This window comes from Coregonus clupeaformis, chromosome 9, assembly GCF_020615455.1.
Source record: "Coregonus clupeaformis isolate EN_2021a chromosome 9, ASM2061545v1, whole genome shotgun sequence".
NCBI classification, from domain to species: domain Eukaryota; kingdom Metazoa; phylum Chordata; class Actinopteri; order Salmoniformes; family Salmonidae; genus Coregonus; species Coregonus clupeaformis.
The window spans coordinates 31,747,783-31,766,103 of record NC_059200.1 but is presented as its reverse complement, the minus strand read 5'-3'; the positions used below and the strand labels follow the sequence as shown (position 1 = coordinate 31,766,103).

The 18,321-nt window shown below is 41.2% G+C and overlaps 1 protein-coding gene across 2 annotated transcripts in view; it reads right to left on the bottom strand.

The window, feature by feature from the left end:
- Positions 1–11,554: 11,554 nt before the first annotated feature.
- LOC121573758 (seizure protein 6-like) overlaps positions 11,555–18,321 on the bottom strand; it is a 321,488-nt gene continuing 314,721 nt past the window's right edge. Inside the window, exons 13-18 of one of the 2 annotated variants that reach the window (XM_041885985.1) lie at positions 16,765–16,959; positions 16,624–16,662; positions 15,213–15,321; positions 14,987–15,086; positions 12,191–12,199; positions 11,555–11,786 (exon numbers count right to left, since the gene is read on the bottom strand). In XM_041885985.1, coding sequence (XP_041741919.1) covers positions 11,757–11,786; positions 12,191–12,199; positions 14,987–15,086; positions 15,213–15,321; positions 16,624–16,662; positions 16,765–16,959 — 482 coding nt within the window. In that variant the 3' untranslated portion in view covers positions 11,555–11,756. Of the gene's footprint in view, positions 11,787–12,190; positions 12,200–14,303; positions 15,087–15,212; positions 15,322–16,623; positions 16,663–16,764; positions 16,960–18,321 lie in introns of those variants that run through there. The other variant, XM_041885984.1, reaches the window with a different exon arrangement.

Below are 18,321 nucleotides of genomic sequence, written 5' to 3'. Positions count from 1 at the left end.
TAATCCTTCTATTTGTCCTCCGATGAGTAGCCTAGGCCCAGTACAAATTCCAGTCAATCGTCCTGACTAACTGCTTGTCAAGCATAGCCTACCTAGACCAATGGTTCCCAACCCGAGGTACTAGGACCTCTAGGGGTACTTGGCCTATCCACAGGGAGTACTTGAGAAGACTCAGACTATGAGCATGCTGGTAAAATGCACGTGAGGCGGTACTTCAGGGGTCCTCTGGGAAGAGCAAAATTCAGTTGGTGGCACAGTAACCGACAAAGGTTGGGAACCACTGGCCTAGTCCATGGGGAAAATATATGTTGAAATTGTGAGAGTAATAATTAAGTCATTTTTCGATTTAATTGTATTTCCATTCTGAATTCATGCAACAGATCTTGACAGGCTAAAATGTGACCTCATAGGTGTGTTTGTTACGGTAATAATCCATATAAAGTACAGTAATTTGTTAAATTAGAGGCATGTGTGGAAGTGAAAACATTGTTGAAATACTATAAAAGACTGAGATAATGGGAAATCAAATGAGAGGATGGCTGATATTGCTCTGTTGTAAGATTTGGCATATGCTGCATTTCGCAGAGAGCATGTTTTTAGAGACATATGGGACATTTGAGCAGAATGTACAGATTGGCTCATCAGATATCGTTTCCAAAAACCAATCTTCTATGATTTATGCAAGTATTTAAGATCTACTTTAGAAAGGCAAACACATGTGTAGGCTCTTAGCATTTTGTGTGGCTAGTTGTTTGGTCAAGCAGTAGACAGATTTATTTCAGCAGTTGATACTTAGCTAGCTAGTTTAAAACCCGAAGTTTTCATCTAAATTTAATCTGGTGCTGATTGTACGGAGATTGTGACAGCTAGTTAAATGGCTTCTCTTGACAAGGCAAGAACAAGATGTATGTCAGGTGAAGTGCAGTATTATCATAGGAGACTTATACTTGGACTACGGAGGAGGAATGGAGGGGAAAAGAGATACAGAGGAGGTCTAAGAGAGAGAGGGAGGAAGAGGGTGAGCTTGAGTCGGTTAAAAATGGCAGAAGAAAGGGAGATGGTTTGTTAAAGAAGAATGGTAGAAACTGTCTGCTAGTCAGAGGGAGCAGGCGCTCCGTGTTAAACGAATGGGGGCAAGAGATGTGAGGTAGCGGTAAATGTGAACGCTGACCAACTGAAGGAGAAGATTCCCTGTGTTTGTGATGCTCGTTGTTTGGTGCGATGCAGACAGGGTGGCGTGAGTGGTGAAACAGAAGTCATTGTCTGTTCTTTAGAGTTTTGATGTTGAGTCTTTGCCCGACGAGGTGATGTTAGGATATATAAGTTATCCGGTATGAGCTTTTGTGCTGAATACATTACATTGTTACAGGTGTCACGCTTATGGGCATGTGGCAGCAGTGTGTAGGAGGGAGGTTCCTAGGTGTGAGAAGTGTGCAGAAGGGCATGAGACCAAGGAATGTGTAGCATTGGGGAAAGTAGTGGTATGTGTTAATTGTAATGGTGCCCATGGAGCTGGGGATCAGAAATGTCCCGTGCGAAAGAGGCAGGCTGAGGTTTCCAGGGTTAGAGTAGTGCAGAAGTTGTCATATGCTGAGGCAGTGAAGAAAGTAGCAGAAGATGGGTCAAGGGGGAGGGATCCTGAGAGGAGTGGTGTGTGTAGTACATTTACATTTTAGTCATTTAGCAGATGCTCTTATCCAGAGCGACTTACAGTTAGTGAGTGCATACATTTTTTTTCATACTGGCCCCCGTGGGAATCGAACCCACAACCCTGGCGTTGCAAACGCCATGCTCTACCAACTGAGCTACACTGGGCCGACCTGTACCAGCCAGAGGGATAAATCAACAAGTGATATATGTTTCAGTAAGATTGGCATTTATAGCAATGGTTATCAACTGTACTGCAGGGATGGAACGTAAATCGCAGAAAAGAGGTTGTGGTGGCAGCTGCAGAGAGGTATTTTGGTGTGCGAGACTTGACATCAGAAGAGTTACAGGGTGTGTTAAGTGGTGGTGTCCCATCCTTTCAGGCTGTTGGCCTGAAGTAGGACTAAATACTGGAGTATTGTGTATATATATATTATATATTATTAATTTTTGCGAGTGTAGTGTTAGATGGTAGGGTATTTGTTTTTATTTCCTTTTTCAAGCAAAGTGTAAGGAAGTTATACTCCAGTCTAGTAGGTGGCGGTAATGCAACATTTATTGGATGCCAACCGCCGTTAAACCTCATCGAAGAAGATGAAGGCAAACACGTGTCAACGATGCCATTAGGGTGCACATCCAAGTGCTATCCACCCTCCGGTTTTTAGCAATGGGCGATTTTCAGCGGTAGCTTGCCGATCGGCATCTCACAGTCCTCGATGAGCCAATGTTTTGGATGCAATCATCAGCAAAATGAACAGTAGGCTAACATACCATTTCCATACACCATCGCACAACAGTGAAGTCAAAAGGGGTTTCTTTGTCTTAAATACGAACGGCGCAATAGACGGCACCAACATCGCCATAAAATGTTATGTGACGCGCAAAAGCCCCTACTGAATGTGGTGGCCATGTGGAACGCGTGACTCGTTCAGCATTGTTGGCCTATAAGCCAAGCCAGCAGGGAACTATAGGCCCTTTTCACGATGACGTCATCTAACTTCCGCCTTTCCGCGTAGCAGGTTAACTTCACTTCCGTTCGCCCGTAACCTGAGACTTCTCTTCTGAGGTACGTTTAAGTTAAATTAGTAAAGTTAAGAGTAATAATGTTTACGTATATGCAATGGTTTGTAACTTGCTAACGTTATTGTTAATTCATAATTGTTCACTGCCTTAGTTACTTAAAAGTGGGCTAACGTTAGCTAACAACAACTTAGTACCAGATACCGATAACGTTAAAGGTAGCGTTACATTGCTGCCTGGCTGTAATGTAACAAGTTTACTTAGCTAGCTATCTAACCCTTTGTTAGGCAGTTAGTTTATTCATGAATGTATAGTAACTCACCTATTCAAATACTGTTGTGCATGATAGCTAGATAAATATTGATTCCTGGTCAAAGCTGAATGTTAATTTAGCTGTTTCTTTTCTCCCGGTGTCTGTATCGCAACAGTATCCCATCCAACACCGAAGCATGGCACAATCTTCGAGAAGATGCTATTGCAGTGTACCATTTTGTTCAAACAACAAACAGAAATTCCCGTATCTTCCCGTAAAAATCTCCTCAGCTCAGCAGGAGGACACTCTTAAGACCCAGGCCATCGCCCGGCTGAGGATTTTAGTCGAGAGGGCCATACGGAGGGTGAAGGAGTACCATATCTGGGATGGGCTTGTTCCTCTTTCCACAGTGGGTTCAGTGAATCAGCTGTGGGCCATCTGCTGCCTCATGTCGAACTATCAGGGACCTCTTGACATTAAAGGAGACAAACCAGTCTGATGTTTTTGTCAACTGGAAGTTGTATATTTCCTGAGTAAGCTAGATGGGCTGTAAATAGAAGTACTTTTATATTACTGTATTGTATGTACAAAAAAATGTAAATATGAATTAACTTTGTTGGTAATTTAATTGATCTAATGTTATACTGTATGTTTTTGTTAAGGGTAATAACTTTTTCATAGCTATTAATGAACCTAATGTGATATATTGTAAAAATATCCAACTATTAACCATGTTATGTGCTTATGTGTCATGGCACTGATGGAACTATTAAATATATGTTTGCAAGCAACTGCTTCCAATCCTTTTGATTTTGGTAAGAGCATTTACAACATCGCAATCCTTTTCAAAATTTGTATTTCAATACATAGATATACAGTATATAACACAATTAAGTTCATTTGCAGTTAAAGAAAAACATGTCGACATTTACATCACAATCCTTTTCAAAATGTGTGTTTCAGTACATAGGAGATATACAGTATATGACAAGTTAATTTGCAGTTAAAGAAAAAAATGTCAAAGGTTCACCTTCCACATTTACCTTAACACTATTTACACATAAAATTCTGCCTTATGTTTTATAACTTAAGAAGACATCCATGTAGATGTTATAATAGAAATGATCAAGCTTCTGTCGCATTGAGTGGATAATCTCCTCATCCCTAAAGATTCTCTCAACTGTGAAGTCAGTGCGGGTATCTGTAATGAAGTCACACCACTGAAGTCCGCTTAAGGCGAGTTGGCCTTGAACCTGATAGTAGTATTTGTGGCTCTTCTTAAGGCAGGCCTGGCCTTTAACTGTGATCAGGTGTTTAACTTGGGTAACATTTTCAACATCGCAACTCTTAACCTCAGCAAGACCAAATGGTGGTGCTTCTGTTGGGCAGAAGACTTTAGCATCCGGGCTGGCTGCAAGGTGAGGTGAATCAGGGTGGATGATGACCCCCGCATTGTTTCAGAGAGACATCACAAAAATCAGAATATTGCCTCAGTATCTCAGGTTCCAGATCCAACCCTCTTCTCATAGCAGCTGTCTGAGGAGTTCCTCTCAGAATGCGGGTTGCCAAAGCCTTGGCAGACAACTCCCCACGAACATGGCATATTTCACGGAATCTGCTGGCTGTCAGTCGGGGTTTGCGTACCTGGCTCCACAGCTGGCATTCTGACTGCATTCTTGTTTCTGCTTCAATAGCAGCAGACATCTCCTCTGACACAATCAGGCTGTCCAAATGACATTGTTGTATGTAGTTGGGCTCAAAATCAATGGGAAATTTAAAGTTGTAACCTTCAATAGGCAACTGAGGAAACTCACTGGCACCAGGGTGTTTAATAATATCTCTACTTAATTCTAGAGGGCACTGGTAAGAAAGCACAGACCCAAATGGCACAGGGCCAAATTTAGAGTCCACCAAATTAAGGCCCTCAAGCCCGTGCAGCAATTTGCAAATCCCTGGTTGTGGACGGATGTCTTTCAGTTTCTCAGCACTGGCCATGACGTGAGGATCCGGAATAGGCCCTGGCATGAAAGTGAGATATGTCAAGTTTAGATTTCATTAAATGCCACCTTATCTTTTTCACTAAAAAAGACAACCACACTCATCCAGTCTCGTACATGCTTCTAATACAAATAAAAAAATATCCACTGAAAGTCTATATAAAAAGTAACAAATAATAATCACTTTTATGTTTGTATTATTTTAGAAATGCACTAAAGTCTTTGTGCTCTAGTACAGGCGGGGATTCATTCAGACTCACCATCATAGGCTCGGTACAGTGTGCACTTCACACCAGCTCTGACACTTGTTTTTTTCTTAGCCGCTGGTTTACACACCGCCATATCATTGGTGGCCTCTGGTACAATTCCCTGTGATATAATAATGATGAACAATACATTGTCAAAAGTCAATACAAACTGCAAAGTTCTGCATCAGTGTAACAAATAATGTCTGACCTGTGTCCTAGGCCGGTGCCAGGTCTGCAGTGCGCTGGTGCATGACAGAGGCAATGGCACTGTCTTAAAGCCCATGGTAACATAGTGAGCACTTTGAAAAGAAGTGCTACTATGTGATTACATAGTGCTTTCCCAGCAGAGCAGGAACATGACATGTGATTGAGTACCACAGGAACCTCTGCAGAGTCTAGTGTAACCTGTTCATAGAGACATAACAATTAGTGCTGTACTTACAAAACATTTTTTCATGCGTTTCATTATAAACTACTGTACACAATTTTCAAAACCCAATTTCTTTTTTTAATTAAGAAAAATTGGCTGTTCTGAAACCTTTGACAAGTAGTGCCAACACTTATCGAAAATTTGAACATTTTGAGTTATCACAGAATCTTTCCCAGTCTTTATTGCCGTCAACAACCCACATCGGTTTGTTAGAATTTCGTTGTGTATTAAGTTTAATGATACAAAATCAGAGCTCAGACTGAGAAACAAACTGATCCACAGTGGAACATTGTGGAATCATTCTTATTAAATCTGCAACCGCAGCAAAACACAACAAAAAGAAAACTTATCTATCTTAACCTATCTTATCATAATGTTAGAGAACTGTTTATCTGAGAAACCTGAAGCCGATGAGCCTCCTCATTTTTCTTCATGGACCTGTAACATCGCCCTCTCACTGTCACCTCACCGTTAACTACACTTGAGACTGTTTCAATACAGTGATTGGGAGAAAGGGCGCAGCATTAGCCATTAATACATTACTGACTCTTATCTTACGGTCGATACAAACAGCAGTAATATTAAAAAGAGGCTGCAAAACAGAAACTCGTCAGCTCATAACCTTCGCTAGCATAGGGCTAATTTAAGCTAAATAAAGATAAACACGTACCTTCATAATCAAACAGGTAACCTTCAACGAAGAACTTGTAGCCTTTATCAAGCTTCGATCTTGAAGTAAGGGACCACTTGTCAGCAAGTCGTTCTACGTCGTTAAGTCGTATTGGTGGCAGATGTGAAAGGGACTGGGTGAACTCCATAATGATGTGCTACTAGCTAAGCGTTCCTAAGCGACACCGGATGTAAACATAACCTGCATCGCGGCAGAACGGAAGTTGTCTGACGTCACGTGAAAAGGGCCTATTGAGAATGAAAGGCTTATTGCTATGTGTTGCCTACTCATTTTAAGTATATTTGCCATTGCTAAAACAACTTGAATTGTCATGGTCTTTTCTTTGTAGCTATGTTTTTCTTTTTACTGGTCAAGCCACAACTGAGTGAGCCAAATAAAACATTTTGTTTGTACTCAACCAACCTGACACTAACATCTCTATTTCAGTCTCGTAAAAGTTTTTTTCTGATATTTTTTTGGTTGCGCCTTTGTATTTCACGGTACAGGGTGGTATATTCCCTTTGTAGAAATCGCTCCGCCATTTCCTGGTTGCAAATATTGTAATAGTTCACCTCATTTCATTTTGTGACAAAACTGGCAAGTATAGTGTAGAGCAGAGGTACTCAACTCTTACCCTACGAGGTCCGGAGCCTGCTGGTTTTCTGTTCTACCTGATAATTCATTACACACACCTGTTGACCCAGGTCTAAATCCCTAATTAGAGGCGATCAATGAAAAAATCCAGTGGAACTGGCTTCGAGGTCCAGAGTTAAGTTTGAGGGGTGTAGAGAATCATTGTATACCGCTGTGAAATATATTTTCCATAAACCCCCCAAAAATGTATTTTCAGCTGTTTGAAGCTGGTGTACAAAACCTAAAGTAAAAGAGACTAAAACGAAACTTAGGAAAGGGAAGCATAGCAATAGCGCACATAACAGATCTACCGCTTCTTAGACTTGCTTTCAATGAGAATGACAGTATATAACACATTTCTATGTGAATTTGGTAGGGTTACCCAAAAAGTTACTTATTGCAACTTTAAAGGTACGATTTTGACCATATATGGTTAATTATGGGAGTTTTGAAACGCAAATAGCCAAGGTTGTGCATGAGTACTGAGGCTGCAAACAATTGTTATTTATCAATCAGTGGTGGCTGGAGGGAGGAGCTATAGGAGAACGGCCTCATTGTAATGGCTAGAGTGGAATGTGTGTGAGTGTATAAATATAATTGTAAAAACTGGAAAGTGTGATAAAATGTACAATGGAAACTCCCTCAAAGGCAAACTTGTGGCACCCACAATAACCTTCTGCTTTATTTATTCCTGTTTAAAAATGGCTGTGTCAGAGTGAAAAACTGTGGATAACTTTGTTATGAAATTGATTTAGTATCTGTTCATGGTGTCAATTACAGCTAATTCACAAGAAATTAAAAACAAACACATAGGTAAATAGATATCTTGCAAACTTTATTTCATGTTTCATTTATTATTCTCTTTTCCGTACCCAAAGAAAACACATGAAAAAATGATATAGGATACTATGGTATAATAATAATAATAATAATAATATGCCATTTAGCAGACGCTTTTATCCAAAGCGACTTACAGTCGTGCGTGCATACATTTTTGTGTATGGGTGGTCCCGGGGATCGAACCCACTACCTTGGCGTTACAAGCGCCGTGCTCTACCAGCTGAGCTACAGAGGACCACATAAATACTATAGTATTCACTGTAGTGTTTTTACAGACTCAAGTCAGCAAAAAAACTACAGTGAATATTGTAGTATTAACTGTAATATACTGTAGTATTTACAGTTAGCTATAGTATATATTATAGTAATGAATTTTGTGTTTTTGTGGATTGTAGTATACTGTAGTATTTACTGTAGTGTTTTTGCGGACTGTGGTATACTGTAGTATTTACTATAGTGTTTTTGCAGATTGTAGTGTTTCTGCGGACATTACTGTAGTATTTACTATAGTATTTTTGTTTTATTATCTTTGACATAGAAGGTGAAACTTTCTCTTTGAGGAAATCTGCTGGAGAAATATTAAAAGAGCACATTTTCCATAACCTGTAGGTAGGTAGGACTGGGGTCTGAACAGATAGTTCATAGCTTCTGCTCTTTTCTATAACCTGTAAGGAACACAATAATATGGTCTATACTTGGCATGTAGGTTTCTCACTTATCGGTGGCACAAATTGGGATATAGTGAGGGGAATGGGCTGGGTATATGGAAATTAAATACTGTAGTGATATTGCGGACATTACTGTAGTATTTTGCGAATAATGCTGTAGTATTTACTATATTCTACAGTATACTACAACATTCTATAGTAAGTACTACACGTTATAGGGACACTACAGTGTGTAGTATATAATTCCACAGTATACTACAGTTTACTACATAATTCTATAGTAGGTAATGTAGTATTCTATAGTAAACTGTAGTATTTTTTCATGTGGGAATTGACTGATTTACTCATCTGAAGATGCATTTCACATTTGTTTTGGACAATCAATGCACATTTCAGCAGGATATGACAGTTCTGTCAGATAAAGGTGGTCAATTTCTTGCAATCCTTTTTACACAAAGTGCATTCGGAAAGTATTCAGATCCCTTGACATTTTCCACATTTTGTTATGTTACAGCCTTATTCTAAAATTGATTAAATTAATTGTTTTCCTCATCAATCTACACACAATACCCCATAATGACAAAGCAAAAACAGGTTGTTAGAAATGTTTTGCAGATTTATAAAAAATAAAAAACACCCTTGGCTATGAGACTCGAAATTGAGCTCAGGTGCGTCCTTTTTCCATTGATCATCCTTGAGATGTTTCTACAACTTGACTGGAGTCCACCTGTGGGAAATTCAATTGATTGGACATGATTTGGAAAGGCACACACCTGTCTATATAAGGTCCCACAGTTGACGGTGCGTGTCAGAGCAAAAACCAAGTCATGAGGTTGAAGGAATTGTCCAAAGAGCTCCGAGACAGGATTGTGTCGAGGCACAGCTCTGGGGAAGGGTACCAAAAAAAGTCTGCAGCTTCATTGAAGGTCCCCAAGAACACAGTGGCCTCCATCATTCTTAAATGGAAGAAGTGTGGAACACCTACACTTTTCCTAGAGCTGGCCGCCCAGCCAAACTGAGCAATCGGGGAAGAAGGGCCTTGGTCAGGGAGGTGACCAAGAACCCGATGGTTACTCTGACAGAGCTCCGGAGTTCCTCTGTGGAGATGGGAGAACCTTCCAGAAGGAGAACCATCTCTGCAGCACTCCACCAATCAGGCTTTTAAGGTAGAGTGGCCAGACGGAAGCCACTCCTCAGTAAAATGCACTAAAGGACTCTCAGACCATGAGAAACAAGATTCTCTGGTCTGATGAAACCAAGATTTAACTATTTGGCCTGAATGCCAAGCGTCCTGTCTGGAGGAAACCTTGTACCGTACCTACGGTGAAGCATGGTGGTGGTAGCATCATGCTGTGGGGATGTTTTTCAGCGGCAGGGACTGGGAGACTAGTTAGGATCGAGGGAAAGATGAACGGAGCAAAGTACAGAGAGATCCTTGATGACAACCTGCTCCAGAGCACTCGGGACCTCAGACTGGGGCGATGGTTCACCTTCCAACAGGACAACGACCCTAAGCACACAGCCAAGACAATGCAGGAGTGGCTTCAGGACAAGTATCTGAATGTCCTTGAGTGGCCTAGCCAGAGCCCGGACTTGAACCCGATGGAACATCTCTGGAGAGACCTGAAAAGAGCTGTGCAGCGACGCTCCCCATCCAACCTGACAGATTTTGAGAGGATCTGCAGAGAAGAATGGGAGAAACTCCCCAAATACAGGTGTGCCAAGCTTGTAGCGTCATACCCAAGAAGACTTGAGGCTGTAATCGCTGCCAAAGGTGCTTCAACAAAGTACTGAGTAAAGGGTCTGAATACTTATGTAAATGTTCTATTACAGTTTTTTTTTTTTTATACATGTGCAAAAATAAAAAACAGTTTTTGCTTTGTCATTATGGGGTATTGTTTGTAGATTGATGAGGGGAAAAAACAATTTCATCCATTTTAGAATAAGGCTGTAATGTAACAAAATGCGGAAAAAGTCATGGGGTCTGAATACTTTCCGAATGCACTGTAGTCTAACTCTCGGGGGAATATTTCACAGTAATGCAGTTCTTTTAATTCAGATTTTGAGTAATAAAATATACACCCGCCTTACAACTTACTCTGAATGTACAATTTTTTGGGCAATCATCAGTTTGTACTATATAGAGAGACATAAGAGAAGAGACATAATGAAACCAAAGATGTGAGTAAATTTAACATTTATAGAGACAACGACAAAGATAAACAGTCAAAATAAAACCTGTTGTAACTTGCAAACTCAGATTGGACTGGATGGAATGTTTATTTTACAAAGAGAAGAAAAGTACACATAGTTTGAATATCTGACATGCTCTTTGATGTCAACAAGTGTTGTGGTTACAGTTCAATACTTTAAGCAGTCAATTTCTTGTGTGGAGAGACAGAAACTAATGAGAGCACTAACAAGGGCTGGTAGAGAGTGGCCCATGAGCATTCTTATGTACATGAAGTTTGTGTACATTACAGAACAGCACTTTGTAGAAGATGGGATTTTAGATGGCATTTTAGCACAGGACATGTCTTCATGGCCTCCTTTTCATTAAATTGATGCATACTCTCAAGAGAAAGCTGTTGGGATTTGACATTAGTTTAACCAAGGAGATAGTGGAGTATTTACCCACTCTATATCGGCCATGAAGGGGAGCTTAACACTGTGGCCTATACATTTCTCTGATGTATTTTATAGTTGTTTTAGCACAGGACATGTCTCAACAAAACAGTGAGTCAAATTTGAACAGAACGCTAATTTGGTTCCTCAAGTCTCAGACGCCCTCATATTAGACAGGCAGTTTATTTACGAAATTATAAAAAAAAAAAACATATAGCTATAGACATGGTTGGTGATATTATAGTAGCAAAAAAAAAAAATTCACTTAGGGTAAATGTGAAATTGATATTTGGACAATGTTCAGTCAACTGCGGGTCATAATGTATTTGTCATGTATATTGTATATTTCAAGACCTTTGCCAACTCATTAGCGGTACATTCGTTCTTCAGATTTATCATGTACAACTTCAAAACCTTAACCAATTAAACGTAACGTATCCCTCTCCCCCATAATGTAACCAGTCCTGGGCTTATGAAATAAACAGTGTACAAACACTAAAGAAAGGCCATCTGTGTTGAAGCTCTACAAAAATAACACCATGTTGATCCACCACCTTTACACAAACTTTGCAGCTCTGGTAGAAGTCCTCTGGAAAGATGGATATTTACAAAAAGCCCACAAAAAGGAGGGAATGAAGAGGAGTGAGGAATAGGAGCTGAAGTCATCGCAGGGAAGATTAGAGGTCCCAAAAAGCAACGGTTGAATTCCCCTCGCTGTAAGGTCTCTAAATGGTCACCTCATAATCTATTTTTTCCTGTGAAGACCAGACAAACACACTCATCAAAGGTTCTTACTGGGCAAAAGTTCTTACTCTGTGTCATAACACTTCAGTTCCTCAGTCATTTCACTGCCACCCCATACTTTACTTTCATTATCAACAGTGAGATGTTATGTAAAGGTATTTTCTTTCCTAATTAATGTTAATAGTAACTATTTGAGAGAGAGAGAGCGAGAGAGAGAAAGAGAAAAAGAGAGAGCAATGAAGTTAGTGTGGGTCAGGGAGCTCAGTGGTGAGTAACCCATTAACCCCACAAAGTGCTGACTGAAATGTTGACACCAGTTTGGTACAGTGGGTGCAGTGACAGGTGATACAGTGGGTGAGGTGGATATGAGGTGTGCTCTTTAAGATGGACAGTCGGCATCAGAAGAAGGCCTCACCTCATTGTTCTTTTGCAGGCAGCCAAGGAGGGACAGACAGACAGACAGACAGACAGACAGTCATTAGTAATCACAGAACACCTGCCAGGGCTCATGGGAGGAAGAGGAGGGCGAGGAGAGTATGGTCCAGTCAAAATGAAGTCCGGAACAGCATCCGCTCACGTCACACAGCCCAGTCTGAACACCTGCTTAACTAATAGGACATTCCCCCCACACAATATTTTGAATCAAGGGAGATCGTTTTTAAGAGCATGATATGCATCACTGTTACATTTGTAACAGAGTTGATGAATAGATTAACATAACACAATGATAGATATGGTGGCATCATGTTTATTACACATTGTGCCTGTGACATTTCACAACAAATCCAACACTTACATCAAATAAAGCAAATACGTTTAACTGACCAAATAAAAAACATATTTGTACACAAAATGATGTAGATATGAAGGACTCATGAACAAAGAAATGTGTAAACCAAGTACAATAATTATTGAGACTCAATGTCAAATCTAAGGGTTTTTAGTTGGTATTTGAAGTGCTCTGATAATGTTCTCAAGTGCAGAACATAAAAGTAATGTAAATACTAAGTGTAAATATAAATACTGTCTATTATTGCACATTGTCATTTGTTATAGCCCATGTGATTTAATACCCATTATTCATAAAAGGGTCCATATGTGTATACATTTCAAAAGAAATTCAAACTATACTGAACAAAAATATAAACGCAACATGTAAAGTGTTGGTCCCATGTTTCATGAGCTGAAATAAAATATCCCAGAAATGTTGCATATGCACAAAAAGCTGATTTCTCTAAAATGTTGTGCACACATTTGTTTACATCCCTGTTAGTGAGCATTTCACCTTTGCCAAGACAATCCATCCAACTGACAGGAGAACATATCAAGAAGCTGAATAAACAGCATGATCATTACACAGGTGCACCTTGTCCTGGGGACAATAAAAGGCCACTCTAAAATGTGTAGTTTTCTCACACAACACAATGCCACAGATGTTTCAAGTTTTGAGGGAGCGTGCAGTTGGCATGCTGACTGCAGGAACGTCCACCAGAGATGTTGCCAGAGAATTTAATGTTCATTTCTCTACCAGAAGCCGCATCCAACGTCATTTTAGAGAATTTGGCAGTACGTCCAACCGGCCTCACAACCGCAGATAATGTGCAACCATGCCAGCCCAGGACCTCCACATCCGGCTTCTTCACCTGCGGGATCGTCTGAGACAAGCCATCCGGACAGCCGATGAAACTGTGGGTTTGCACAACCGAAGAATTTCTACAAAAACTGTCATAAACCTTCTCAGGGAAGCTCATCTGCGTGCTCGTCGTCCTCACCAGGGTCTTGACCTACTGCAGTGGGCAAATGCTCACCATCGATGGCCACTGGCATCCGTCAAGTGTGCTCTTCACGGATTAATCGCAGTTTCAACTGTACCGGGCAGATGGCAGACATCGTGTATGGCGTCATGTGGGCAAGCGGTTTGCTGATGTCAACTTTGTGAACAGAGTGTGCCATGGTGGCGGTGTGGTTATGGTATGGGCAGGCATAAGCTACAGAAAACGAACACAATTGCATTTTGTCGATGGCAATTTGAATACCATGACGAGATCCTGATGCCCATTGTCGTGCCATTCATCCGCCGCCATCACCTCATGCTTCAGCATGATAATGCACGGCCCCATGTCGCAAGGATCTGTACACAATTCCTGGAAGCTAAAAATGTCCCAGTTCTTCCATGGTCTGCATACCAGACATGTCACCCGTTGAGCATGTTTGGGATGCTCTGGATTGACGTGTACAACAGCGTATTTCAGTTCCAGACAATATCCAGCAGCTTCGCACAGCCATTGAAAAGGAGTGGGACAACATTCCACAGGCCACAATCAACAGCCTGGTCAACTCTATGAGAATCAGATGTGTTATGCTGCATGAGGCAAATGCTGGTCACACCAGATACTGAATGGTTTTCTGATCAATGTGCCTACTTAAAAAAAAAGAAGGTATCTGTGACCAACAGATGCATATCTGTATTCCCAGTCATGTGAAATCCATAGATTAGGGCCTGATGCATTTATTTCATTTAACTGATTTCTTATATGAACTGTAACTCAGTAAAACCTTTGAAATTGTTGCATGTTGCGTTTATATTTTTGTTCAGACTCAATGACTGCACAACTTAATCACATGTGAATGACATGATAATGACACAATGATGGATGAGCTTTAAAGTGTCTTTGAAGCTGACACTGATATTAAGGATTTTAACATAAATATTTTTCACCCCCTTCATACAATATTACATTCATCATCTCTCCTGGAACATAGTCAGAACAGAAGCACTTTGTCAAGCTCAAAATTGCAAATGTAAGGTCATCACAAATGTAAACGCATCTGTGTACTACATCTGCCCCCTATCCAGTCCACTGATGGAGTGCTTTTGCAGTCCTATTGATCCACTGAAAATGGATGTGATACTCATGCAAAAACACATATTTTAGAGCTTTAAAACTAAGTAGACTGTAGAGCTTCCAAACTTCAAAGCTAAGTAGTAGACCTCGAGAGCCAGATGGTTGGTACTTGTGCTTGTCTGCATTCAACACAAGACCACAAATTGAGAGGCTCAGCTCTGGTGGCTAGGGTGGGAGATGGTGCCCTCTGCTGGTAAGACATGAGATGACAGGCAGGCAGATGGCGATGAGATGGATCAGGACAGGACAATGGTATTCTGGGAGTCCACATCTCGGAGATTCATGTGCATGACATCCGTACTTACTCCTGTATCATAGATTGGGTTGTTGAAGGCTGACTCCTCTGTCATGTTGTCATACGGTGGCAAGGATGATGTTGGCATTCTGATGGTCTTCCCCTGAAGTCTGAGAGGGACAGAGAGACACACAAGCACTCTTGTACAGAGTCTCAACTGCTCTGAGGCATTTAACTAAATTAGCAATTGATGAGTGTTATGTAGTTACTTCCCTATCTCTCATTCTCATACTCACTTTGCAAAGTAGAGGTAAATCCCTAGGATGACTACCAACACAACCGCAGCAGGAATCAGAACGGCGATGGCAATGTTGGTTCCCTCCATATCGTAGTCAGGACTAGCAACTGAAAAGAAACATGAAACATGCATAACTAGAAATGACCTGAAATAAGTACAGCATAAGTGCTCTATATATACAAAAGTATGTGGATACGGCTATTTCAGCCACACCCGTTGTTGACAGGTGTATAAAATCGAACACACAGCCATGCAATCTCCATAGACAAACATTGGCAGTAGAATGGCCTTACTGAAGAGCTCAGTAACTTTCAACGTGGCACCGTCATAGGATGCCACCTTTCCAACAAGTCAGTTCGTCAAATTTCTGCCCTGCTAGAGCTGCCACGGTCAACTATAAGTGCTGTTATTGTTATTGTGAAGTGGAAATGTCTAGGAGTAATAAAGGCTCAGCCGCGAAGTGGTAGGCCACACAAGCTCACAGAACGGGACTGCCGAGTGCTGAAGTGCATAGCGCATAAAAATCATCTGTCCTCGGTTGCAACACTCACTACCGAGTTCCTCTGGAAGCAACGTCAGCACAATAACTGTTCGTCGGGAGCTTCATGAAATGGGTTTCCATGGTCGAGCAGCCACACACAAGCCTAAGATCACCATGCGCAATGCCAAGCGTCGGCTTGAGTGATGTAAAGCTTGCCGCCATTGGACTCTGAAGCAGTGGAAATGCGTTCTCTGGAATGATGAATCACACTTCACCATTTGGCAGTCTGACGGACTAATCTGGGTTTGGCGGATGCTAAGAGAACGATATCTGCCCAAATGCATAGTGCCCACTGTAAAGTTTGGTGGAGGAGGAATAATGGTCTGGGTTTCATGGTTCAGGCTCCTTAGTTCCAGTGAAAGGAAATCTTAACGCTACAGCATACAATTACTTTCTGGACGATTCTATGCTTCCAACTTTGTGGCGACAGTTTGGGGAAGGCCTTTCCTGTTTCAGCATGACAATGCCCCCATGCACAAAGCGAGGTCCATACAGAAATAGTTTGTCGAGATCGGTGTAGAAGAACTTGACCTGCCTGCACAGAGCCCTGACCTGAACCCCATTGAACACCTTTGGGATGAATTGGAACGCCAACTGCGAGCCAGTCCTAATCGTCCAACATAAGTGCCCGCCTCACTAATGCTCTTGTGGCTGAAGTCCCCGCAGCAATATTCCAACATCTAGTGGAAAGCCTTCCCAGAAGAGTGGAGACTGTTATAGCAGCAAACTCCATATTAATGCCTATGATTTTGGAAAAAGATGTTCGCCGAGCAGGTGTCCACATACTTTTGGTCATGTAGTGTATATCTCCTAATGGCATCATAATACTTCACACTGTGGTTACAATTAGCTGATATACTGTACTTACCATCCAACTTGCGCTCATTCAAATACTGCAAAGAGGATGCTGGAAAAAAAGAAAAACAATTACCCTGATCATTTTACACATCATGGAACTGGGCATCATAAGTTATTAGAAGTTGAGACATGTTGTGTGCAGACAGTGTACTTCTACAGGTGGGTGGTGTGCTGCTCCACTGTGATGGGTGTCCAGGGACACAGCGGATGGTGGGCTCCCCCTGCAGCTCATAGCTGGTACGGCAGGAGAAGCTCAGGGTCTCCCCTGCCTGGTAGAAGGCTTTCTCTGAGCTCTGCACGCTGGTGGAGGGGGCACCAGGGTTCCTGCAGGGCTCGTACTTCTCAGCTGCCAGGACACACAGTCAGACACACACCATGGCTGTCACTATGGTTGTCTCTATATTTCTTAGACAGCAGAGTACCCTTATTACATGTATAATTTCTAACATCAGTACAGCTTGCCACCACTTACTTACACAAGGCAGCTACAGGTCTGCCATATTAAAGGAAACACTTCAGTAAATGAGGGATACAAAGTATATTGAAAGCAGGTGCTTCCACACAGGTGTGGTTTCTGAGTTAATTAATCCCTAAGAGTATATTGACGCACCGGTGTGTCAATCTAATTAACATAATAAAACATCCCCATAGAAATCTGTCAGTTTAAACTAGAGATATCAGTTTTTTTTGCCTGGGCTGCGTCTCAATCCACCCTTCCGCATCTGTGGTGGAAAGTGGCAGAGCTAGAGCGGTGACATCCCGAAAATCGGTCTTCTCACAAAAACGTCTGTTTGGCCTACTAACTAATATGACCCCTCTATGGAAAGATGAGACTCACGAACACGATGGTGTTCTCCGTTTTGCTCTACGACCCACCACAAGCATCACGGGACTCGTCTGAAGGTAACCCATACAAATCAATGGAAGTATGGAGGTAGTTTTGTGAAAACAAATATAAGGGGTTAAATATGTGTAAAAAATATTTATATATATATATTTCCTGAGCTTTCTTATATCTCCTAGATATAGGACAGACACTTAAAAACCTTATTCCATATGATTCATTTTTTGACTGTCTTTTTTTTTTTGCCATTTATGAATGCGTTATTCAATGTGTTTATATGGGCTATAGTAATAAAGGCCAAATTCAATATGTTATGAAATATTTTTTCTATATTTTATTTTGATACCTAAAGGAGTCAACAATTCAAAATCAAATACAGTGTGGGAAAAAAGTATTTGATCCCCTGCTGATTTTGTACGTTTGCCCACTGACAAAGACATGATCAGTCTATAATTTTAATGGTAGGTTTATTTGAACAGTGAGAGACAGAATAACAACAAAGAAATCCAGAAAAACCCATGTCAAAAATGTTATAAATTGATTAGCATTTTAATGAGGGAAATACGTATTTGACCCCTCTGCAAAACATTACTTAGTACTTGGTGGCAAAACCCTTGTTGGCAATCACAGAGGTCAGACGTTTCTTGTAGTTGGCCACCAGGTTTGCACACATCTCAGGAGGGATTTTGTCCCACTCCTCTTTGCAGATCTTCTCCAAGTCATTAAGGTTTTGAGGCTGACGTTTGGCAACTCAAACCTTCAGCTCCCTCCACAGATTTTCTATGGGATTAAGGTCTGGAGACTGGCTAGGCCACTCCAGGACCTTAATGTGCTTCTTCTTGAGCCACTCCTTTGTTGCCTTGG